The 25,482-nt window shown below is 32.6% G+C and overlaps 1 protein-coding gene across 1 annotated transcript in view; it reads right to left on the reverse strand.

The window, feature by feature from the left end:
* Positions 1 to 335: 335 nt before the first annotated feature.
* Positions 336 to 25,482, reverse strand: part of LOC148283274 (whirlin-like) — a 96,972-nt gene continuing 71,825 nt past the window's right edge. Inside the window, exons 4-11 of the mRNA XM_088223751.1 lie at positions 16,988 to 17,206; positions 13,915 to 14,040; positions 13,241 to 13,419; positions 12,083 to 12,269; positions 7,470 to 7,574; positions 5,992 to 6,081; positions 2,451 to 2,554; positions 336 to 522 (exon numbers count right to left, since the gene is read on the reverse strand). Of these exons, the coding sequence (XP_088079877.1) occupies positions 336 to 522; positions 2,451 to 2,554; positions 5,992 to 6,081; positions 7,470 to 7,574; positions 12,083 to 12,269; positions 13,241 to 13,419; positions 13,915 to 14,040; positions 16,988 to 17,206 (1,197 nt within the window). The remainder of the gene's footprint in view (positions 523 to 2,450; positions 2,555 to 5,991; positions 6,082 to 7,469; positions 7,575 to 12,082; positions 12,270 to 13,240; positions 13,420 to 13,914; positions 14,041 to 16,987; positions 17,207 to 25,482) is intronic.

A 25,482-nucleotide genomic window follows, 5' to 3' on the forward strand; every position in this document is an offset into this window, starting at 1 on the left:
CTACTTTTTTCATTTATTCTCAAACAACAGAATATTTTCACAATTTGATCAGTGCATGTTTGTCCTAATCAGTGCATGTGCTTATTAAAATGCATGTCGTGTCGGTTTTATATTTTTGTGCAACAACTATGGTGAAGGTGTATAGTGGGTTTTGCATGTTGGTTTAATTGGTATCCCGACGAAGAGACGGGTACGTCTCGAAACCGGTAGACATAGAAAAGTTGGTAAGTGGTTATGTACAAATATTTGATATCATTTAGTAATTATATTAATACTCGTAGTATGGCGATTTTCCACAGTCGTTTCCGGTACTTTTTACAAAGTTTTCTGAATTATTATTCACGTTTCGCTAGAAGAAGGCCGAAAGAGAGGTGAAGTTTAAAGTAGGGTGTTGCGGGGTGCATGAAGTGTAAGGTAAGTGTTAGGGTCACCTGTCCTGGTTGGTCCACGTCAGCGGGGGGCACGGGGGCGGGGGGCGGACACCCCCTCCCGAGCCCCGCCGCACCGCGCACGGCGCCGCCCCTGGGGCCCAACATGGATTATTTATTTATATTTAAAAAAACACACAAAATAACTCAACTAATGGTTTGAAAAAAGTCAAGTGTATTTACAACCTTAAAACTGTTTTATTTTAAGTGCAACTTTCGCCGCATTCTAGAATATTTTTTGTTACAGATAATGAAGAAGGATTTTAATTTACTATTTGGATACTAAAAAATGCGTCTTTATGATTACTGTACTTTTTTTTAATGGTTAGAATAAATATTGTACCAAAAGTTAAATAAATAAACAATGAATACTTACGTTTTTACATGTTTTAAACACAGTCACGTTAGCATCAGAATTTATTTTTAAACTTTTGCGTTTCATAAAGTGGGTATACAAATTTCGCCTTGTAATTAATTAATAAACTATGTGTTAGTTTTCAAATTAAGTTGCATTTTTTAAATTTGGAGAACAAAACGAGTTCATTGAAATTGAAAGAATAAAGTTTACATCCGTGGAAAAAATACTGAATATTTTTTGTTTTCACGTTTAATCAAGTTTTTTTGTCAGGAATTCCTAGAAAATGTGTTTTTATTTTTAACTATGATGGAAGTATTTAGAAAATAAAATAATGTTTAAAATACTTGTCAAGTGATTTACCCAAATATTTATCTTCGGTCGTTTATTTCACAACAGTAAAATTAATTTCACCCTATTAAAAATGAATCGATGAATTGAGTCATCGATGAATTGAGCCAGCCAGTGAAAATTCTCTTCCCTCTTTTCCTCAATCCAATGAAGTAGATATAATGGATTACTTTCTTTAAGCACAAATATGCCAAGACTACTAGATTACTGAGAGCTTCTTCGGGCAGCTTTTCTCGCTCAGTAACGAGAAATTTTTCGCGCGGTATGTGGTGGCAATCTGTTATTAGAAACTGGATACCAAGTTGTGGAAGATCGGGGTTCGAACTCCGGACCTCTGATCCGCGAGTCCATGATACTACCATAGATCCACAAAGTCTAAGCACAACTAAACGAAATTCCCTGGAAAATTCATGTTTTGTTTATTTGGAGTTATTCATACTGATATCCAACGATTATGAATCACGATTCAAAATTATACGGGAAAAGCTTTCTGGGTTTTCCATAATACTCGTATTCTACAGTTTCAAGCTACCTTTGGTTCTTATTCGTAAAGTATTTTAAACTTGTATTTGAGTTTGTAAACAAAATTTTATGTATTTAAGTAGGCAATTTATACATTTGAAGTATTTTCTCCCTCTAATTAAAACAACGCGACGGACGGGAAGTATTTAGCACTCCGAAGAACTAGAAGTTTGATCACTTGCCAAGAGACTGAGTGCACTTCTCTGAATTTTGATTTATTCTGCTGCATATTATTTTGAAGCATATTAAACATTTAAACGTTTATTTAATTAGACGAAATTTGCATTGAGTGCATTTTGCACTCTTTCATAGTTCCGTTTTTTTTATTATTTTACTATTTTAAATAACAGATTTTAAGCAAGTAAATATACGTTTTGACCCAGAATTTATTGAAATATTGCGTTCAGCCTATAGAAAGATCTTTTTATGTTGAATGAGATTAGAATGGTATGAAATATTTTCCGAAAAAAATGTTTTAATCCAATAAATCCGCCAAAAGAAATGTTTGCTGTGCAAAAGGCATATAGTTTTATTTTTAATTTTTTTTTCCTAATGCCTTAATTTCAAATTTTGGACCCTGAGTTGGAATTTATTTTTAGGAAACAACACGATTCGCGTATGAAAAAACAAAACTATACAACTCTTGCATGCCAACATTTTGCAGAACTGTTTCTATCGATTTAGTTTAGATATTTTCATATGAACGGGCTCAGCAGATCTTACTGACTTCAGCATTATCACTTGGTGCATTAAGTTGTATGTAAGGTGCGCTCCGGTAGCGGACATGACCTCACCTGGTGGCGTGGTCGTGTGGGGGAAGCCCCAGGCCCGAGTCCTCACTGGGGGACCTGCCGTCCACGGGCCCCCCGGCGGCTGCGCCCTCCATGTCGCTACCCTCCTGAGGTCGCCAAAACAATTTTTTCAACATCATTCCACCCCCAAAATGTCCACGTTGCAACGAGCACAAAAAGCGCAAGATGGCGGAATTACGCAGTTAACTAGGGTAGATTTATATTGGAATAAAAGCTTCTCCATATAATTGTGTTTATATAGGAAATCGATTTACGCTCTTATAATACAATATTAACAACTTCAAAATGGTTTACTTAATAGCGAAACTACACGCTTGTCTATAAAAATAAATTAATATAAATATTTTTCGTAGCAAACGTAATTCACAACTAATGTTTTTTTCTTTAGCGAATTAAACAATTTTTTCTACAATAAAATAATAATTTTCTCTGACAACTAAGGAATTAATAATTTTAAACTCTGCAAAGTTAAAACTTTATCTTTAATCTCCATTCCTTATCCACACCTAATTATGCATAGGGCACTGCATTGGTACACCAATCGCAGCCTATCTTGATCATTTTTGTTATATGAAGGAAATATGATCAGTCGTACGCTTCAGGTGCCGTCCAGGGACAATGAAATATTCTTGAAACACCGTTTGAAGTCAATATTTCACATCAACCAAGTCGGGAATCGAACCCGAGACCTCTTGTATAGCAGGCAAACGGCCAAGCCATTACACCACGAAGCCGGTAAAACTTGAACTTTAGTTTTTTTTTTTTGAAATCAAACGTTTGCCAATTTTTTGAAGAAAACAGACCATCTGATCACTAAAAAATGAACAATTTAAGCACAAAAATAACTCTTTATTAAAAAATCTTCAAGGGTTTTACTATCAGATGATGATGATATTTACTTTAAACTTTTTGTATCAAATTTAAAAGTCGTTATTGCGACATATTCTTAGTTGGGAAATAATAAATTATAGATGGTAGGAAATATAATGCTTAGATATATGACATGGACGAGAATATGGTTATACATCTATTTTAAGGTTTGCTTAACAAAGTTAAAATCTAAGAGGAAAGTAAGTAGTAGATAATTTTATTTCTATATATTGTATCTACGGGAATTCGCAAAATGTCGTTCATTACAATTTTCGTAAAACATTTATTTCCATATATTTAAAAAAATAAATAAGCTCTAAGTATAAAAATGTCCAGCTTATGAAATTTTCTATATGGAAATATGTAAAATATAAATGTCTTACTTAAATTTCTACTAGTTCTACAAATACAAGAGAAACCAATATTTCCTAATAAATTGCGAAAATTCTACAGAGGGCTGGTAAAGAGTTATAAATATTGGGAAATAATGGATCAAATTACTTCTGAAATAGAAAGAACATGCTTAGAGTGATCGATGGCCAAAACTGTAAGTCAAGCAATATGAGTTTCAAAGAAAATTAAATATTTACGACGAACATTTTTATACGTTATTTTCTTCCAGCAAAAAAATATTTTTTATATGGGATAAAGTATATAATTCACCGGCACTCCCAGCTTTTTGACCTCTTTAATTTGAACGTTAAAAAATCTAATTTCTTGACACCTGATAGTTTGTGGAGTCATTTAACTCATAGATAGACTTTATGTGATAAATATAATGCATGTAGTCTACCGCCAGAGTGCAGCATAATCCGTACTATGGAGACTTTTATTGCCTACTGCAGTGTGCAGTGCCAATTTAGAATCCGATGGTGTTGGTTCTGTTTTTCGTAAGAAACGAAGCAAGGTTTTCTATCGTGATCTTCTAAATCACAATTTAAAATCTTGTTAGTGTTTATTTCAATAAGTATTTAATTTAAATCGTAGAAAATCAAATTATTGAACCATTTTAGTTTAAATTTAGCATTTGGGCATAGTGCCAAATACATCACAAAAGAAGCCTCATCCTCCTAAAAAACTTGCCCCCTACTTAATAGCCCGATACTTTACGGATCTGGGCATGGAGGGGTAAATTTAGCAAAATGTAAACTCTCGCCTTCCACACAGCCAGGCTCTTTATAAACCTGGGCTTAGAGGGCGAGAACTATTCACCAGTCACCATAGATCTTCACAGATCGCAGTGACAAGAGGAGCTTGCATAGCACTGACCCCCACCACTAAGAATAAGAATTAGAATGGTGCCAAATATCATTATAAAAAGGGAATGAGTATGTTTATCCGCATCGGCTGCAGATATTTTTTTACTAATTTTCTGTAGAAATTGTTATCCGAGAATTAAAAATATACTCATTCTTCTTGTTTGAACTATTTTTTTTTACATAAAAACGTTATTTTTATTCAAATATCATAAACGTAACTACTTTATTACTTACCCAAACAAAATATCATCTCTTAAGTGCCAACAACTGTATACTTTACCCTAATGCACATATTTATTTTCTCAATTAAAGTGCTCCGATGAAGTCATTAAAAATATAGAATTGATTGCATAAATAGTAGCGTTTCCTTTGATTTCAAGATTTATATAATATTGTTAACATAAACCGGTAAAAAATTGTTGTTTTTTTTTCACTTTTTGTTACGCTTCTTAAACGTTCATTTAATTTTACAGTAGGTTATAAACAAATTTTTATTTAATTTTGAAAACGTTTAAGGAAAATATTGAAAATCTGGTCAACAAATTCATCATAATTTTATAAATATTTTTGAAAGTTCTCATAAAAAATGTTTCTACATCCATCGTTATGAAAGCAGTATTCAGATAAATAAATAAAATATAATATTGGATTTACATGATGTTATGTTAGAATGTCGAAAAGGCTGGTGTAATATTGATAATAACCAATACCTGTTTTTACCAATTTTTGTACATCTATTTTTTTAAATAATGTATTTCGCAAAGCCTTTATGTAAAAGTGTGACCGACATAAGACAAAGAATACACTTCAATCAAACAATAATAATTTTATTGTACATTATAGGTTTGCGAAGATCGGAATTTTTTTGTAAATCGATTATATAGTTCGTTTACACACAATAATATTGGATAGTGCCATGGATCGCATATTTGTTCTCAAATTGATAGTATATTAGATATATACTGCATCGATATGATACTACATCGAGTATATTGATAAAGTAAAGTTTTTGTGATGAAAGTTTCATCCCAGTATGTTAACACGACGCGACGTATTTACTAAACGTAGATAATTGTAACTAAACTTGAAGAAAGATAATGTTGTGTAGCGGAGAAAGCAGTGAACATTTCTGTAAGTGCTGTTGTTTAATAATGTTGTGAGTTAAAATCGAAATGCAGTACAAAATCGTGATAAATAAAACATACAAATAATAAAGACTGTAAATAACCCAAGTATAGTAGGAAGGAATCAAATTGGAGTTAGCTCAAGTAAGAAATGCGTGTTTACAGTGACGCAACAAAATATCATAGAAAAACATGTTTTTATTTAATTTCGCCAGTTTTTCTGTTACGCCACGGACATAGGAATTGGCAAATTGTGGAAGCGGAACTTACCGTCGCTTGGAGATCATGCATTGTAGATGACATCATCATGTGGTGATGATGATGGTGATGGTGGTGATTGTTCTCCATGACTCCTTTTCTCTGTAGCCATAAAGGCGGTGAGGAATAAAAATCAAGCGCATTCAAATCAACTGGCTTATCTCCTCTACTGCATTTATAGTAAAATACAACCTCAACGTCATAGCGGTAAAAGCTTCTAGTACTTCATATGACTAAAGCCTGGATCCAACGAGACCAGAGTAATAAAGAAGCCTACTAAGGTGGAAAATTGAACTACAGATTTTCTTAAACTAGATTTTCTTATACTTAACTTTACGTTATTTCACAATATTTTGCTACAATGTCAAGAAAGACAAAGTAATTAATTTTACTGCATTATGAATTTTAAAAACTGCTATTGAAGATTTCAAAAGTTGTTTTTATTTACTTTGCAATAAATAAATAAGTCATGTAAATTGTTGAAATATAAAATTAATTTGTGTGAAATTCAAAGTTTCGGGAAACGCTGATGGTGTTTCCTATATTTTAATAACATTTTACAAAAAAAAACAAAAGAAGGCTGGTAGTTTGAAAAACTCTTTTCTCTATACATACGTACTTTCCTTTTATCTCGGCACGCGCAGATACCAGGCTTTAGTAGATATATTCTTTATAAAAATATCAATTAAGCAAAAAGATGGCATCGATGCCTTTCTGATAGTGTTTCAAGAAACATGTGCAATAAGAAATTCATTAGGACCACTAATTTACTCTAAAGTTGTAAAATCACTATCCGAAGTATTTTTTAACGTAAGAAGCATCAAGTTACGGCTAGTTATTTAAATTTGAATAAGAAAGTTGAGTTATTTGCAAAACATGCGAAAAAGCTGATAGAATTGGAAAATATTTGTAATGAAGCAAAAGTTAGAAAAATATTTACATTTTCAAAACAACTGTTGAGTTTTTAAGAATAATTTATATTACTATTCAGAAACAAAACGTAATCTCATCAAGGAAAAATAAACACCTACATTAAAAATAGAATATCACAGTATATGGGTTTCAACCATATTTCATAAAATTGATGAAAATATGTTTTACTAAATAAAAAGTTTTTTTTAAAAACATTTATAGGGTACATTAAAAGTTTAATAAAAATGTTATATCTGAGATGTAAATATAACGACAAACCGTCTAAAAAATTGTAATAATATAACAAATATGGACACATTTTAACTATTTTGTAAAATAATGCCGTTTCAGGTCTACATTATACGATTTATTATGACACAAGTCATAAGTAGGCGTATTAAAGCCATAATTCACAAGTATATTTTTCTTTAAAATTTGCGTATATTTTAAACCAACCATTTTCGTGATTAGTACGTTAAATTTCATCAAAAAGGTAATAGTGGTAAATTATTTTCTGACACAATTTTCCTCGTAAATACGAGTTTAAGGTAAAGCAAACATAATGTTATAAAACTCACCCGAACATGATGATCCATTGAAAAATCTCTTCTATAAACAAGTTCATCAAATCTGGATCTATCTTCAGGGGCAATTACTTCTCTCAACTCCGTCATCAAGGTGAACTAATTAAAAAAATAAAACAAACAACATTATTTATTAATTTTTTAACTTTGTGGTTATTCATCATGATAAAATAAATAAAACAACTTTGGTTTTAACAACTAATTCTTTATTATTATTTTTTCCGACCGATTAATGAATTAATTCCTATTTGATTTATATCATGTTAAATCAAGTCTTTTTTTCTTACAATGGTGGTAATTTGAAATCAGTATTTTAGAAGCTAGACAACTAGCTTAGAAATTAAAAATTAAAAAAGCGATTCACAATACGAAAAAAATAATTAATAACCAAATAAACTATATTTTTTTTAGTCCTCTCCTGTCTAGCTTCGAAAATATTGATATCAAATTACCACCCTTGTAAGAAAAAAAGACTTGATTTATTGGGTCCACGTGTAGGATTTAGTTAACATGATAAAAATAAAATAGGAATTAATTCATTAGTTACGTAAACCTTGATGAAGAAGCTTGTATGCTTTGAAACCGGTCGGGAAAAAATAATAATAAAGAATTAGTAGTTTGATACAAAGCTGTTGTGTTTATTTCATTTTATTAAAAGTTTTTTTATTAGGGAAAATATATTTGTAATGTTTACAATACAGATGTATAAATTTATGTGGGTAAATTTATCTACCACGCACCCCCACCCAAGTTAGATCTGCGTCTCGTAGTTTGGACAATACAAGTTGTTGATGAAGCATCAGCATGGTTGTCCAGGATTAAGCCTTGTAAAGTAGTCAAGCGCAGATAAAGCTCTCGGGAGGCATCTACAGTAAGCGACCTAGCCAGCCGGATGCTTTCCGCTTGATAACAGCTATCACTTATACGAGTAGATTATTACGCCCATTGTCTAACTTCTATGTGGCTTGCGCCAAACTATCCGCTTTCCACACCGAGTATCATAATATAGTCGTTAAATAAATAGTTCAGTTAATTAGTAAACCATCTTCAAGTTTAGAGATATACATAGACATTTTCATGGTCACCTGAAATCTAACATCGATTTTTATTTTTTAAGGAACCCGCTAAGCTTTTATTTTAAAGACTTGTCAGCAGATAGGATAGAGGGGATATGGAAGGAGGTTTTGAAAACACACCACGACACTAATACCAATTGAACGTAGTTATACAGAAAGCAGCCAGCCATAAAAAAGTGAAACTGAGATAATGGCCATTGTGTGAAAAGACTGAATTATAAAATCTTCACAATAGTTTGAATGTTTTTGACATTTAAAAAACGATAAACAATGAATACATAAGTTTTTTATAAATTACAAACAAGAATTTTATTGTGTATTTGACCAGTTTAAAAGATTTTTAAAGTACCATAAGATTTTTCTAGTTTTGTGGGTGTTTTCTGCAAATTGAGAAATGCCGTTTTTGTGATCGACACCTTTTTCCGGAGGTGATTAATACAGTTTTTTTTTAAATATAAAAACGGTCTGGCTGTTTTTAGCAGAACATAGAATCGACCTTACTGCATCCGATAACATCAATATCTAATTTTTCCGAAATTGTGGACTGGCTGCTTTCTGCATAACTACGGTCAATTGAACGTAGTTATGCAGAAAGCAGCCAGTCCACAATTTTGAAAAATAAGACATTGGTATTATCAAGTGCGGTAAGGTCGATTCTATGTTCTGCTAAAAACAGCTAGACCGCTTTCATACGAAAAACTGTAATAATCACCTTCTGAAAATAGTGTCGATCATAAAAACGACATTTCTCTATTAAAAATATATATATCTAAAGAAAATACCCACAACACTACAAAAATCTTACGGTATTTTAAAAATCGTTAAAACTGATCAAATACAGAATGAGATTTTTGTTTGTAATACAAAAAAAAAACTAATGTATTCATTGTTTGTTTATCATTTGTCAAATTCAAAAACATTCTAACTGTTGTGTTGATTTGATTATACCCACTATTCATAAAAGTGCTTTTATCTCAGTTTCACTTTTCTATGGCTGGCTGCTTTCTACATAACTACGTTCAATTGAAAAAGTAATCTTTCTCGACTTATTCTTTTTTTTTTCACTTTATATAAATCTACAATATATGTACATTAAGGGCGGGCATATTGCCTTAAGGCCATTTCTTCCTACCTACCCAAACCTTTCAGTTTGAGAAAATTACAAATACATGGACATATTGAATCTTACAATTTTATACAAAAATTAAAAACAAAGATTAACAAAATAAAAATATTTTAAAAAATAGTACTATACTACGAATATAAAAAAAATTACACTATACTATGAAGAGAGGAAAGGGGAGGGGAAGGAAAGAAGAAGGATAAGGAAACAATTTAAATATTTAGAAAGTGACATTTCAATCTTGACTTAAATGTAAATAAGAAGAGGCGTCTCTAATATTAGTGGGTAGATTATTCCACAATCGAGCGGTTACTAATATGAAAGAGGAGGCAATAATATTAGAGCTATGACATGGTATTAAAAGGGTTCTCTCGTTACTAGAACGAAGAGATAGTCCGTGTTGTGAAAGAGGTTGGAAGAGCTCTCTCAGAGAAACAGGCGAAGTGGGATTATTTAAAATATTGTGAAGAAGTGATAGAATGCGAATGTTTCTTCTATGCCTGATACTGAGGTTATGTGGTCAAATTTGCGAAGATCAAAGATATAACGTATACAAATATTCTTTAAATAAAATAAATAAATAAATATAAACTTCTTTTCGTGCAACTGACAGGAATCGAACCCGCGACGCCAGATTCACAGTTAGCCGTCTAATCAACTGCGCCACGGCGCCTGTCTTTTAAATTGTAAAATTTTAATTAAGATTTAAAAAATGTTTTCACAACCGATGCCGATGCGATGTTTAGTAATGACGTATATTGGCAATGTGTTTGCTTTATTAGTAAGATATTTGGAATGTTATTAAAATGATCAAAGTACTAATATTTATTTTAAGTTTACAATTTGGAGTTCGATTGTTGTGAACTCCTGAATCTTATTAACTTCGAAATATCGAATCGAGTAACTAAAATGACAGTTGTTTGCAACTACATACGTAGGTACTAACTATGCACGACACTCTCCGATTCCGCGTTTACATTCCCTGGTCAACAAATTTACTTGTGATATAGACAATTATTCATTTTTAAACGTTCTTAAATGCATTGTTTAAAACTAATTATTAAAGTCGTAATAAAACTTTCTCTTTAATGCAATTCTTTCTCTATTTTTTACTTGTATTATTATTATCTTATCTCATTCTGAAATGAATTTTTCAAATATTTTTAATATGTGTACCATATGTTATATATTATTATCTTATATACTTACTGTAAATTAACATTTATTGTTTATTTTTAATATTAATTTGATAATAAAACTATTTACAATTTGATTTTTAATTCTAAAATTTTTCTTATAGCCACATTCACTTTTGATTTTGAATTGCAGCATCCTTTTTCTGTTTCTATATGTATACAAAAAACGTGTTTTTTATTTTTAAAATTATTACTTAGTTACTATGTTTGTACTTAGATTTTTGTTAAATGCACCTTAGGCGTATTGTAAAATTATTTTTTTTTAAAATTAAAAAAAATTCCTTTGATTCCTGTTGAAGTTTTGTGATTTGTGATCTCAAAAGTTAGTCGAATAGAAGGCTTAAATACATTACTTAACTTAATTATTTTTTTAAGACTTGTCTTACTAACGAGCTGTACTATCGATATATCGTCGATCGCGCAAGTCATTTTTGTTATTTTTACAGGGCTGCGATAAAAATAGCTTATTATATTGAATTGAAGAAGAATTAGATTTAGGGTTTTTAATAAGGGACAGTTTATGGATAAATGTTTTATTTTAATACATTTTGAGTAGTAATAGGGAAATATCACATACTACGAATACCGATAAAAATATATTAAATGGATTTAGAATAATTAATTGTAATTTCAAAATCAATATGGATATTGTGAATAAATGTTTTCATACATAAATGTAAAAAAGAAATTTAATAAAATATGTTGCTAGAAAAACGCGACATGTTTGGCCATGGTAGTTGTGAACAAATTTGAATGGTCAGGAACAGATAAACACGAATCTTGACGTATTAGGGGCGTGGCCAATGGAATGACTGTTTCAGCGGGAATTCAAAATTACAAATTAAAAAATATTGTTGATGCTACTTATTATTATAAGCAAAAAAAAATTTTGACTGTACAGTATTTCATAGACCCTTATTATTTTAAAAATGTAAGAAAAAGTCATATTTCCCTATTTAATTGAGCTTTTTAATTTTTATTATTTATTGCGGAGTTTTTTCATCGTCATGTAAAAATAACAAAAATGAATTGGTACGCGGTATTGTTACATAAGGGAAGATATGCGACATTGCGAGTAACTGAGTGAGAGTCTGTTCTTCAAATACCCTTGATACTTGATGCGGCGCGGCGCCTACCAATTCCAGCAACATTCCCAGTAATAATCGAATGGTGCTCAAGTGTAATTGACCGAGTGAAATTTGGCTGGTTTACCTTGTCGGGGGAGCTAAGCAGCTCCAGAAGGACGGTGACGAAGGCCTCCACGGTCATCTGGCGGCCGCTGTACTCGTCCATGTAGTACATGAGGGTGGGGAACTCGCTGTTGGGGAGCAGCGAGCGAGCCTTCTCCTCCACCATCTGTGCGGCGGGAGAGCGGCGTGGCGCGCGGCACGAGTTCGATCTGCTCCTGCCACGGGACACATTACAAGGGTGGCCGGAAGGAAGTAAACAGAACTTATTTAGCTAGGAGAAACTCGTAAAGAGTCACTCGTTTATTGACAAAAAAACACTGCTTTTTACAATATTTGAGTTTGTTCAAATGTTTGTAGACAAAAGACTGGATTTACTCCCTCGGGAGTCATTAAGATAAACAATTTACAACAGGGATGGAGAATATGGAAGTCTAGGCATTTACAGGGCTCATGGCTGGTTTATGTGGCCACTTTACACAATGTGTAATATTCATCATTCTGCCAATGTTCAAACATCCATATTTCTTTAATTCTTCCATTGGTTGATTTGAGTGAAGTTAAAGAGCTGAAACCTTTATTGTTGTGAAGAGATTCATCTGACTGAACTATTTCACATACTAGGCAACGCCTGAAAACAATTTTCCAATTTAAAACTTCTTAGACCAGTTGGTTTATTACAATATTTGAGTTTGTCCAAATAAAATGTTATACGGTGTGTAAACTGGCCACTTAAGCCAGCCAATGATAGGTCATAAGCTCTGTAAATGCCTAGACTTCCATATTCCATTTTTAAGGTATTCTCTATCCCTGTTGTAATTTGTTAAACTGCTTTTTAGTATAAGCGGAACAAATAGGAAGATCCACTGTATTTAACCCTCCATTTCATGTTTTTTCAATGCCCTGAGAAATGGTAGAAAACAGGAAAAAATAATCATTTAATCATGTACTAGTCATATAAAACTGCACACAGAAACAGTTTGTACCAATATTGTTACAATATGACAAAGGCAATAATTATCCTCTGAACATTTGTACATTTCGTGGGTAGTGGTTTTTTGAGCTTGTAGCAAATTTGCGCCAACATGAAATGAAGGATTAACGGTTTTATTAAAAGTTTTCGGGTATGTGGAGGAACTATCACTGCACATGTTTAGTAATAAATTTCTATTGCATAATTTACCCAGGTGGGCTCAGTGGCTCCCAGGCGTCATGGTCGTACGCCGTACAGGAATGAGGAACTTTCCCCACATCTCTAACCAGGAGTGACATTCTCTTGTGGAACTTGAGTTGGTTCACCGCCTCATCATGCGTCACATCAAGAAAGGACTGCCCGTTCACTTCCAGGATCTGGTCTCCGATCTACAAACAGCAAGAAAAAATATACTTCGTTTGCAGTAAATAAATACCACCGAAATAATATTAAAAATAGTATTTACAAATAAGACGTCTACGGTAATATATTTGGAACAACTGGCTTACAAGACGTAGCTTAAGAAGCATAAATCAAAAACATATTTTAACAGACATGTCTAGATATTTTCAAGTTAATGTTGAAAAAGGTATTATAAATACATTTTTCAAATATTGAATTTACGAATGACAACCCTATTTTTCTTCTTCTTATGGTTGTCATCACTGGAATTGATTTGCAGCAGATACTCGCATCTCCTTATCCATCAAAAAGTCTCCACATTTATATATATATAATAATTTCTTGATGTTCTTATAGTATTGAGTGATTTTGTTCTTCTACTAAAAACTTATAGCGATATATTTTTATCTTAACTGTATACTATCGCTATTCAATGTACATCTGATATGACAAGAATTTATTGAACAATATGACAAGATTACCATTAGGCCAGCTCTGTCAGCCACAGAATCCTTATCCACCCCCGTGATGAATATTCCGAGATTGTATTCCAAACCCCCTCTTATCATTAATCCTAAAGATTGTCCTGGTTCTATACACAAGTCCACCTGAAATAATTAATCAAACTATTAATTTGATGATATGATGACACAAACATTTTTTGGTGAGAGAAATAGCGTATCTAAGTATAGGTAAATATTATGTATGATTGATCAACGCTCCAACGTAATAATGCTTCATCGAAAAATTATATCGAATCAATAATCTAAATAAGCATACATCGAATAAATAATCGAACATATAATCGAAAAATTATATCGAATAAACAATCTAAATAAGTACTCAATTAAAGATTAAGATAAACTAATTAAAGATTAATAAAAAAGTTCAGTTAACACGGAAATGTGAGCGTGATTTTAAAATACCAAAAAAAAAATTCCTAGAAAAATTAGGCAAAACGCTCACAGAGAACTTTGAATATAAATAAATGATGTTAGTTGATTCACTTGATCTGCAATGGCTCATAGCGTTTAACACAGTTTTTGAATCAACAGATTACCATGACTTAGTTTGTCTAAATTTTAACAAATATTTTGTAATTTACTAAAGCAATAAACTTATAAGTTTTATAATGTATATAAATACTATCCACATAATGTCACGCTGAAAATTTGTATGGCAATGTATATTTTTGTTTGTTGTTCTTTCGCTAAAAGCTCTTGAACCAGACACTCAAGCAATATGAATTTCTAAGCCAAAGTAACTGTTTTCAGTTCACCATATTGCTTCCACCCAAACTGTGAGTTTTACGTTTTATTTGAACCCAGGAACAGAATATTCCCGCGCAGCGAAGTGAAATGTTTACTAGACGAACTTTCGGAAGTATTTTTAGTTCGCATGACCCATTTTTGGAGCTAATTCTATGGATAAACTTACGTGTTTGACAATAATACTAAAATCTGATAAATAATATCCGGATAAAAACTTTTGTTCTACAAAATAATATACTCAGATGTAATATTTAACAGACAGCCCCTTGATTAATGAATAATGTTGGTAAATACTTTTAATCCGAGTAATCTAAAGAAAAACTTTTCGTTATCTAAGAGACTTGCTCTTTAAATAATTCAGTACTTAATATTATTCAACAGTATATAATAGAGAACGGTAGTGGCTACACACATAAATATAGACAAAAACCCCATTATCAACCACAATCATAATACAAGATACTCCAATAGGGATCTGATACTAAGTGAAGGGGTCAACACTCTTCTGGCATTGAGGCAACACTATTATGTTGGCAAAAAGGTGCTTAATTTTTTGCCAGAATTGTGGAAAAGCGGGAGAGTTGTCAAGTTGAAGAAAGTGTTTACCGCGCTCTTTTATGACATTGGTCGTAGGGTTAGATGTTGAAAAAAAAAAATAATAATGACAAAATACAAAAGGCAATCATAAAGTTTTGCATGTATTAATTAAATTTTATATTTTTATGTATGTATGTATGTGTACGCACATAGGTATATGTATGTGTGTATGTGTATGTATGTGTATGTGTATGTATGTATGTTTGTATGTATATGTATATATGTGTGTATGTATCAATATGAGTATTGTTATAAGTTTATATTTTATTTGTCTGTTCTTTCTTTTGACTAGTAAATTTTTAATATGTATTTAAATGTAATTACCTAGCTTGGCAAAGTGTACTAGAATGTATGTAATATGATAATATTATCTATAAATAAAAAATGCACGTTAATGTAAGCTAATAACAAAATGCGTCTTATCAGCACGCTGGTTTTATATTTTTGCGCTACTACTGATTACGAATTATGTGGGTATGTATTGTTGAAATATTGTCACACTTCAAAATCCTTTTTACCCACAACAACTGTTCACTTCCCACCTTCAGTATCCTTTGATAACCCGCCACAGCAAGACCTCGTGTCGTACATATTATTTCGTTGAACACGTGCCGCATCATAGACTTTGTCTCCACTAACCACCAGTGTTCAGCTCCAGATCGGGGGCCTGTCCTAGTGTTGGTGCCGCTTGCAATTGACCAGTCGGACCACCGCAATTCCATCAAGAACAAACCAGGTTAGGGACATCCATTCCTAATCCATCTCATTTGTTGGGGTTGTGACTGATTGACACTGCATACCGCATTTCGAGGATATTCACTTGTTATATAAAATTTAAAATACAGTCTACTATATCGTAGAAGCCCTAGAGCTTCACCTCCCGCTATTTCTCGAATTCGGAATTCGTTTTCCCACCAACCACTGTGATAAAGGTGTAAAGTGAGATTTACATGCTGGTGTAATTAGTGTCCTGAAGAAGAGACTGGAACGTCTCGAAAGCGGTAGTTAATGAAAAATCGGTAATTGGTTATTTACATTTGTATACCTTGACATAGCACATATTTCTACAGAAATTCCTTTTCTATTCAAGGTGCCAGACTTTAAAATGAGCTACCTTTTCATGTCAAAGATGCACCGCACCTTCTTAGGCCACTTTTATGAAACGACTGAAACATTATTATTAAGTATATCCTTAGAACCCTAACCTCACTTCATTTTTTTTATTCCTTCTCTTTCCTGAATCCTCTTCCTGTCTCCTTCTAAATTCATTACCTGATCCCATAATCTTCATCATTTATTGTGTAAGTTTGTATATTTTCTTAGTTTATATGTGCAAGTGTAATCTGCATACTAAATTGAGCTGTTATTTGAAATCAATTGACAGTGCATACATAGTTTTTAAAAATTTAAGTTTACAAATTTTGACCAACTTTTCTTTTGACTGGTCTGTTTTTTGGTTGGCTGGAAGATATTGCTTTAAGAAATAAGTCTGCCAAATTGCATATATTTTTGTACTTCAAGATTTAAGTAAATTAATAAATTTGCTAACATGATTAAAATGTTTGACTGCATAGTTAATCACTTAAATATTAATTATGAATTATGTTTGCGTCACGCATGGAGGTTCCGAGTTCAGTTCCCGGTAAGATTATTTAATTAAATGATTAATTATTGAATTATAAATTACCCTTCGTATGCTTCTGTCCTTGCTGCTGGAGCGAGAGCCAGGTGGGGCGGGGCGCGGCGCGGGCGGCGGGGGCGGAGCGGCGCGCTGGTACTCCAGGGGAGGGGACACGGGTCTCCCCTGGCGGTCCATCCACGAGCACGTCTGGCGCTGCGCCCCCGCCCCACAGCCCCCCGTGGGGCTCCGTACCGTCATGCTGAGCTGGCGGCAGGACTTGAGCATCTGAAACATTCAACAAATGCTTGGAAATGTCGGATCGGGAAAGCGTTATAAATTTATAGTAGCGACTTTGGATTAAAGAGATATAATGACGGCCTCGTGGTGTAGCGGTCAGCGCATTTGCCTACCATGCAAGAGGTCTCGGGTTCGATTCCCGATACGGTTAACATGAAATATTAATTCAAAAGGATGTACCAACGCAGTGCCCTAGGCACCATTATGTGCGGAAAGGGAAATGATGAATATATAATCTGTTCATTATTACTAAAATTCACAAATAAAAAAAATCAACCACGTGATATCCGACAGAGAATAGTATACTTCACACGTATTGTCCAAATCCACACAATACTATAGTATACTCGTAATGTGAGTTTCTAGAAACCGTAATATCCAATTATGATTTAAATTATGTTATTGTATTTTTTTCTATTGATTTCAATGATACTATAATTTTACTATGTTTTTTATTGTTAATTATTATGGCTCAATACTAGCATAGCCTAAAAAGCCTCAATAAGTTTATGATTATATAAACGAGTGTAATTTTGAATAAATTAATAAATAAATAAATACGATAAAATTAGGATGGATTGACATTTACTATATTTTATTGTATTTTTATTAATATTTTAAACATATAATGTAAGTTATCTCTACATTGTTATATTAAAATTAAATACATTTTTGTTTTATATGGTAGAATTGGCTCTGCTTAGCCATTTTACTGGAATAAAAGTTATTAGCATTACTATGTAAGGCGTTATCGGCTAAATCAATAAAAGAAGGGCTGCGGTGGTTTAGACATGGAGAGTAATTTGACAGCGGAAGAACGGCTAAATAACTGCTTAGAACGTCAGAGATGAAATTACTAAGGGCAATCGCAGGGAAAACCAAGATTCAAAAAGAGAAAAAAAATCAAGAGTCAAGAAGTTAGACGGACTTGCGATACCCAAGGTATAGTTCATAGATTATGGAGAGATAACGTCAATAGAGTGGACAGCTCCAGAATCGACTTAACGATGCGATTGTTGATGGATGCAAAAAATGAGGAAGATAGAAAAACATGGCATCACCAAATTAAAAAATACTTAAAGATAGACAAGTCAAAAGTAGGAATAATCATCGTGCGTGCGTGAAAAGATGCATTAATGAATTAGGAAGCAGGGTCTACCTTACTTTTCGGACCGTAAGACACACTTTTTCTCGGACAGAGTAAAGTGACGTTCTATATTCTCCGCCTACCCCTACGGGAAAACAGCGTGATGGTTTGTTTGTAAAAAAATGTTTACAGTAACTGAACAATAGAATAATAAGATGGCGGACTGCTTACAAATTACTACAACCACGGAAGTATGAGCTAGTAATCATTTGTATCCAGGGTCGCATCCGAAATTTATGGTTCTTAATCTAAAGGTAGGAGAATAAGTTTAAAGGGAAATGTGGAATACAGTCACACGGTAATGGGCCGGAATTTTCGTACCATCCAATATCCTTTATTTGCGTCCGAAAATTAGTTTCTTTGAGGCTTACGGGAAGCAGTCAAAGGAAATGGAGTTAGATTTTCGACCGCTTATTTTGGTGATAAATGCAAATGACCTCTCACTTGTGACAAGTAATAGGGAAATATCATATACTACGAATACCGATAAAAACAAACCTATGAAATTAATTAAGAAAAAAATAATTGTATGCTCAAAATCCATAGGGATATAGTGGAGAAATGCTGTCATACATAACTTTAAAAAATAAATGATTATTAGAAAATACATCCCTACAAAAATGCGACATGTTTGGCCTTGATAATTGTGACATCAAGATTTGTGACTATTTTCTTTTCAAATTTTAACCATCACAAAGTAAAAAATTTACACGAATCGTGGCATATTAGGGGTGTGGCCAATGCAATGGACCGTTTTCGTGGGAGTTCAAAAACATAAATTTAATTTACTCATTAGTGTTTCATAGATCTTTAGTAATTCAAATGTGATATCTCCACATTGGCAAACTTAGATGTTCCCTGTTTTTATATAGTAACATTTCAACGAGGAACTTCAGCCCCAAGGGAAAATTGGATACAAAAAAATATTTCTTGAGCGCGGTAAAAATTAGAGCATTAAATTTAAATGTAAGAAAAAATAAATATTTTAATAAAAACGCACTACTTTAAATAATGTCACTGGTTCATATGAACCATCCAATGATATGAGAGCTTTGAAGGATATCCGGTTTAGTCACCGTAAACGAACCAATCAGAAGAACTATCATAGAACAACCTCTGACGTAACACGCGGACTTATTTCAGATTTTTTTTTTTGATATTCGTTAAATCTATATCAAGAATGTATTGACCATTTTCTGGTCAGGCGACTACGGAAGGAGGTCCCAACTGCCAACAGAATGCCCGCACGAGGTTTTCGCGTAACCTAAACTACTTAATACCGAGAACGCGTACGATGTTTGCTCGGAGACACTTTTCATATATAGCTCCAAGAGTGTTCAACGTCTTGGATGAACATATTAAGTTCTCCAAAACAACGTCTATATTTAAGATGAACATCCATAATTGGATTGTATCGAGGGGTAGAGACCACTGTATGAGATTGCTTCGGGAATAAATGCATAACATCGCTGCTGTTTTCATTATTATCCACATACGTATATCGTATCTGTGTATGTCATCACTGTCATACGTATTATTATATAACGTTTCTACATTCCATTTTGATATGTATAAATTTTAACTATTTATATTTTTTCTATTATTATTTTGTATATTGTTTTGATTATTTTGCATATTGTTTTGATTATTTTGCATATTGTTTTGATTACCTGTATATTGTTTTAATATGTAAATAATTATTTTTGATTTATACATCGAAGAGTCTCGACTTAACACGGAATTTTCTAATAAGTCGGGACATAAAAAACGTATAATTGTGTCTATGTAAATTTGTGTATTTTGGGCATTAAATAAAAAAAATAAAAATAAATAAATAAGAAATACAAAATTTAAAAAAGTCATGGCGCTGCTAAATCGATTTATAAAAATTAAAAATATTGGCTTCGTTTGATATTCTATTAACAAATAAAAAAAATAAAAAAGACAGTGAACAACCTAATTGTTATCGCTCTTGTGAGTCTTTTTGACTCGACGGTAAAAAGTTTCAGGTAAAGTTCCTGAATAAGGAAATCAAGTGGGGATAAGTCCGCCTCATAGTGAGGATGGCGCGTTTACCCTATTTGAGGGGTTCGATTCCTAGGTAAAACTGATTTAAAAGGTGAAATTTAACAACAATATTTCATTGTTCCTGGACTGGCACCTGCAGCGTAAGACTGAAACCATTATCTTATCTTCGTGTAACAGATGGTCAATGTACGCTGCATTTAAAGTACTAATATGGTGGCCTAATCACCGCCAGTTTCGGATAGGGGATGATGATAATTATAATAAAGATTACGAAAGTAACTATACGAGTATTCGTGGACGTAAAAATATTTAGTCAATTCACAAATGCGAGACAATTTTTAAATGCCAAAAAAATTACATTTAATTAAAAATTTGATAATTTATATGGCTGCGTGCAATGCCAAATAATGCTTACATACTATGTTTAACACTTTCGATAATATTCACTTTATGAATTTAATCTAAATGCCAGTTGTACATTTTTTTGGACAATAGTAATGCCTTAAAAAACTGATCATATAAGATCAGATGTCAAATATTTAAAAGATTCAATTCCATTAGTCATTAAAACAACAATGTTTAAGTTTATTGGTTTTTAAATTTTTTAATACACTACCAAACTAAGTCAAAAGTTGAAAAATATATGTTTATTTATCGTATTATCAGCGCTATGATTTTTTAACGTTTCGTAGTTTTGAAATTACTCCGCGTGAGACGTCACAAGTTCTTCGGTGAGTTCTTCTGATTGGTGAATTGGTTTCCCGTAAACCGGAAATCTATCATCGTATCATTGATAGATTCAGAAGACCCAGTGACGGCGTTCAAAGTAGTTCGTTTTTATTAAAATTAACTTTATTAGTTTTTTCATACGTTTTCAAGAACTTTCGCCGTAAAATGGGACTAAGAAAACATTTTTTTTATCCAATTTTCCGTAGTAGTGAACTTCCTCATTGATTTACAAATATTGGCTTAACCACTCATAACTATACTGTAATTAATGAAACGTTGCGTATACGAAAACAAAAAAAATACGAAAATCAAAGAAACGTAGGAGTTTACGTATCTCGTTAAAATATCATTTTAAAAAATCCGTAGCATAACTGGAAACATAAAATTCGTTTGCAACAAAGGTGTATCATATACAATTTCATAAAGTGTGGCAGATATGCCGAGGGGAAGCTGATAATAGGCAATCATACCCAGGCACCGCTCGATCGTCATTTTCTTTTTTTAGTGCAGATAATTAAATAAGCCAACTGAGGTAACGGTCCATGAGCGTACTCCCACCCCTTCCACCCTCCCTCCACACAACCCCCTGCCAACCCTCGCTCAGACAACCTCCATATTTTTACCGTATGCAAAGTTCACCTCGGGTTTACAAACTATTTAAAGATGAGAAATTCAATTGAAATTTTACCATGGCATAATTTTCAAAACGTTTGGAAAAAGTCAATTACTCTTGAGACGTGCGCCCCACGTGGGAATAAATTTATTTGTGGCTTATTAAAAATCTGATGGCTAATCTATCTTTGTTTTAATAAATTAAAATTAATGGCTTTTTAAAAAGTTGGGTTCTGCCGATCTGTGGGCTGTTGGTGAAAATATTCATGTAAACAATCTTTAAATGGAAATCCAGTGAAGATAATTACACGATATTTGAATTTTGTCATGAACTTTTGATTTGGAAGGTAATTTTATTTAAAATATTTCATTGTTCTGACCTATACTTGAAGCGTTAGACTGATCACCTTATATTTACGTAACAGGTGATTGATATGCGCTGCATTATATATACTAGGTAATTCAATGCATAATGCACCATCGGGGCGTATATGGTTATGATTTTATGATGATGATGAATTTTATGTTGCATGTGGAAATCTCTAGGACAATAGCAAATTGATGGTTTGTCGCGTAAGCCACAATCTAGTCTTGGTTCTTAAGTAATTTATTTTATCCATATTTAACAAATAATATCGGCTGAATACCTAATGAAGTGTTCGGAATCTTGATTTTACCATATAGTTACTTGACTTATCCTTTTTTTAGTCCAAAAACATAAAGTTAATTAGATTGGAAGGAAAACGTCTTAAGGCATGAGAGTTCTAAAATTCCCTCAAAATAAAGCTCTATAAGAACCAAAATACCAGCTTTGCAAGGATGGGATGCTCCAGTTTACTTAGCTTAATCCAGTAAGTAGGCCTTACATCACGAGGCGGAGTAATTCAATCACTCTAAACTATCTTATCTCACACTTTACTACATCGGACACCTGAGTGACACATTATTTTATTTTGACATTCATTATTTTCTTAAGGCATTTTCCACAAATAAAAAACTTTTAAAACGAGACTGATGACGTGACGTGAGTAAAATTAGGGCTATTCTTTAACTTTTAGCAAAACATGTCAATTAAAAGTAATTAAGTTTGATTTGGGTAAAAAAAATAAATTATTACTCTTCCATTTCTTTTGTTTATTATTGAATGTTGTACGACGCTGTTGTAAAATTGAATATAAAAAAACAATTTCTGTTGCAGAATAAATACGGCACGTGTGTTTGCAAGTACGAGATTTTTATTTTAAGAAAAAAATCATTTGAAAAATATGAAACAAATTTCTTTAATTTTAAAAACCATTTTTACCAAACATTTCTTTATAAATTTAACATATTACAACAGAGATGAATAACATTTCAGAGAGAGGAAAATAGAAGTTTAGCCATTTAAAGAGCTTATGAACTGCCATTGGCTGATTTAAGTAGCCACTTTACACAGTGTGTAACGTTCGCTATTATGCCACTGTTTAAACGTTCGTATTGCTTCTATTTGTTTATTTTTGTGAAGTTAAAAATCTGAAACCTTTTTACTGATGGATCTTAAAAGATTACAAAATCTGTCTAGACTTCCATATTTTATTCTATAAAGTGTCTTCCATCTCTGTGTTAATATGCCGATTTTAATAACTCCCTAGGGGGTAAATTTAGTCCATGTTTACAAAAAAAAGTAAACATAAAAAATATTATACATTTTATATTTGAAGCACTAACTTTGTGGTTATTCATTATAATAAAATAAATAAAACAATTTTGTTTTTTTACCACTAATTAAAAAAAAAAAATCTCCCTACCGGTTTCAAAACAAACAAGCTTCTTCGTCAAGGTTTACGTAACTAATTCATTCTTTCCTATTTTATTTCTATCATGTTTACTAAATACTACACGTGAAGCCATTAAATCAAGTATTTTTTTCCTAAAAGGGTGGTAATTTGATATTATTATTTTTGAAGCTAGACAGGAGTGGACTTAAAGGAATATTGTTTATTTGGTTATTAATTAGTTTTAGGGAAAAAAAGATGTTTTATTTATTTTATTAGTTATATCAAAAATATTATTTATAATTTTATGTACCTCGAGGAACTCGAGTTCCGCAAATAAATGCTATGTTAGATTGAGGGATTTTTCATTATCAGATGATTCACTAACTTTATTTTTTAGAATATTATTTGTGTTGTTGACGAGGGTTACCAATAATGCTTTAGTTTTTTTATTTGTTGTCCATGCTTAATCATTTAAATTTGGGGAAAACACATAAAATATTTTTGTTATTTTTATTCGGTAATGTTAAACCGAATAGGCTCTTTACTAAAATAATGAGAGAAAGTTAGTAAATGACCTTCATGAACATCGTACTTTTATAACTTCAGACTTCATTTTCCATTAGTGTCAAAACTTCACCCTCGTTTTTACCAAGTTTAATGAAAATATGTTTACGGGTTCGAATAAGCCGAGAAACTGACAAAACATCAAATGTATTTCACATAAAAGCAGACATCCTTACCAAACTTCAAAATAACTGGTAGATAAGTTTGAGAGATTTTAGACAAAATTACATTTTTATATGTTTTTATGTCATAGACAAATTACATCACATCCCAAAATAACAATATAAAATACGTGTGGTGTAATATTTTCAATTGACCTAAATCAGATCCGATCCCAGGCCAATCCGAATAACTAAATATATTGTAGGGCCGCAGAAACAAACACTTCCAACGTTTTGAAGAAAAAAAAATAATACAGGGATTTTTGTAAAATATTTATTAATTAATTTATTTATTTACATACATTAGTTTATTGCAAATTATTTGAGACATAAGTCCCAACTCCATGGCCTCCGTGGTGAAGTGGTCAAGACGCTTGACTCACACACGGAAGGTTCCTGGTTCGATTCCCGGTGAGAACACAAAAATTAAATGTGATTTTTCTCAAGCCTGGGTGTTCGGTGATATAAATCACCACTGTAATTGGGTGTTTTGGCGTGTTGTGGTGCAAAAAAAAGTCCGATGTTGAGATGGGACGAGCAATTAGTTGACATAGACACGTGCGTATCACCACAAATGGTTTAATTATTTAATTGATATAATATGTATGGATCGGGTTGGATGTTTCGGCTGTGGTCTGTTTTAGGAGCTTCTCCGCATTCGCTTTAGTGACGAGGAAACCACAGAAAACTCGTCAGGAGAAGGCGGACTGTTGTCATTCGTCAAAAGACCTTCCGATCCACTTGAAGAGTGTTCGACATTTGGCGTCCTGCCATCATTGCTACTTTTTATTGCCTTTACTATATCTATCATGTATAATGTTACCTCTTTTGACAAGTCCTTATGACCAATTACTACATGAACGTCGTGTAAATCCTTATTTGGACTTCTGCATCGCGCCTCCAGTTGCATTCTCTGTAAACTAAAGGGGCAATGCATCGATAGATGGGAGACATTTTGAAGAGTAACATCATCGCATGGGCAAGTGCTGATCTCAGATATCTTGAATCTGTGTAAATAGCTCATAAATCCGCCATGTCCTGTCAGGATTTGTGTAAGTTCGTACCCTGCACGCTGCAGTTTCCCAAAATTAAAAGCATGATAAATAGATGGAAAAAACATTTCAATTACCTTTTCTGTGGGTTCTGCCAAATAGTGATCATTATCTCGCAAGGCAAGGCAAACGTCTGACGACAAACGACAAACGACAAACGACAAATGACAAACGACAAACGACAAACGACAAACGACAAACGACAAACGACAAA

The sequence above is a fragment of the Micrasema longulum genome, unplaced genomic scaffold (genome assembly GCF_059751315.1).
Source record: "Micrasema longulum isolate JH-2025_06_02 unplaced genomic scaffold, ASM5975131v1 h1tg000251l, whole genome shotgun sequence".
In the NCBI taxonomy this organism is placed as follows: Eukaryota; Metazoa; Arthropoda; class Insecta; order Trichoptera; family Brachycentridae; genus Micrasema; species Micrasema longulum.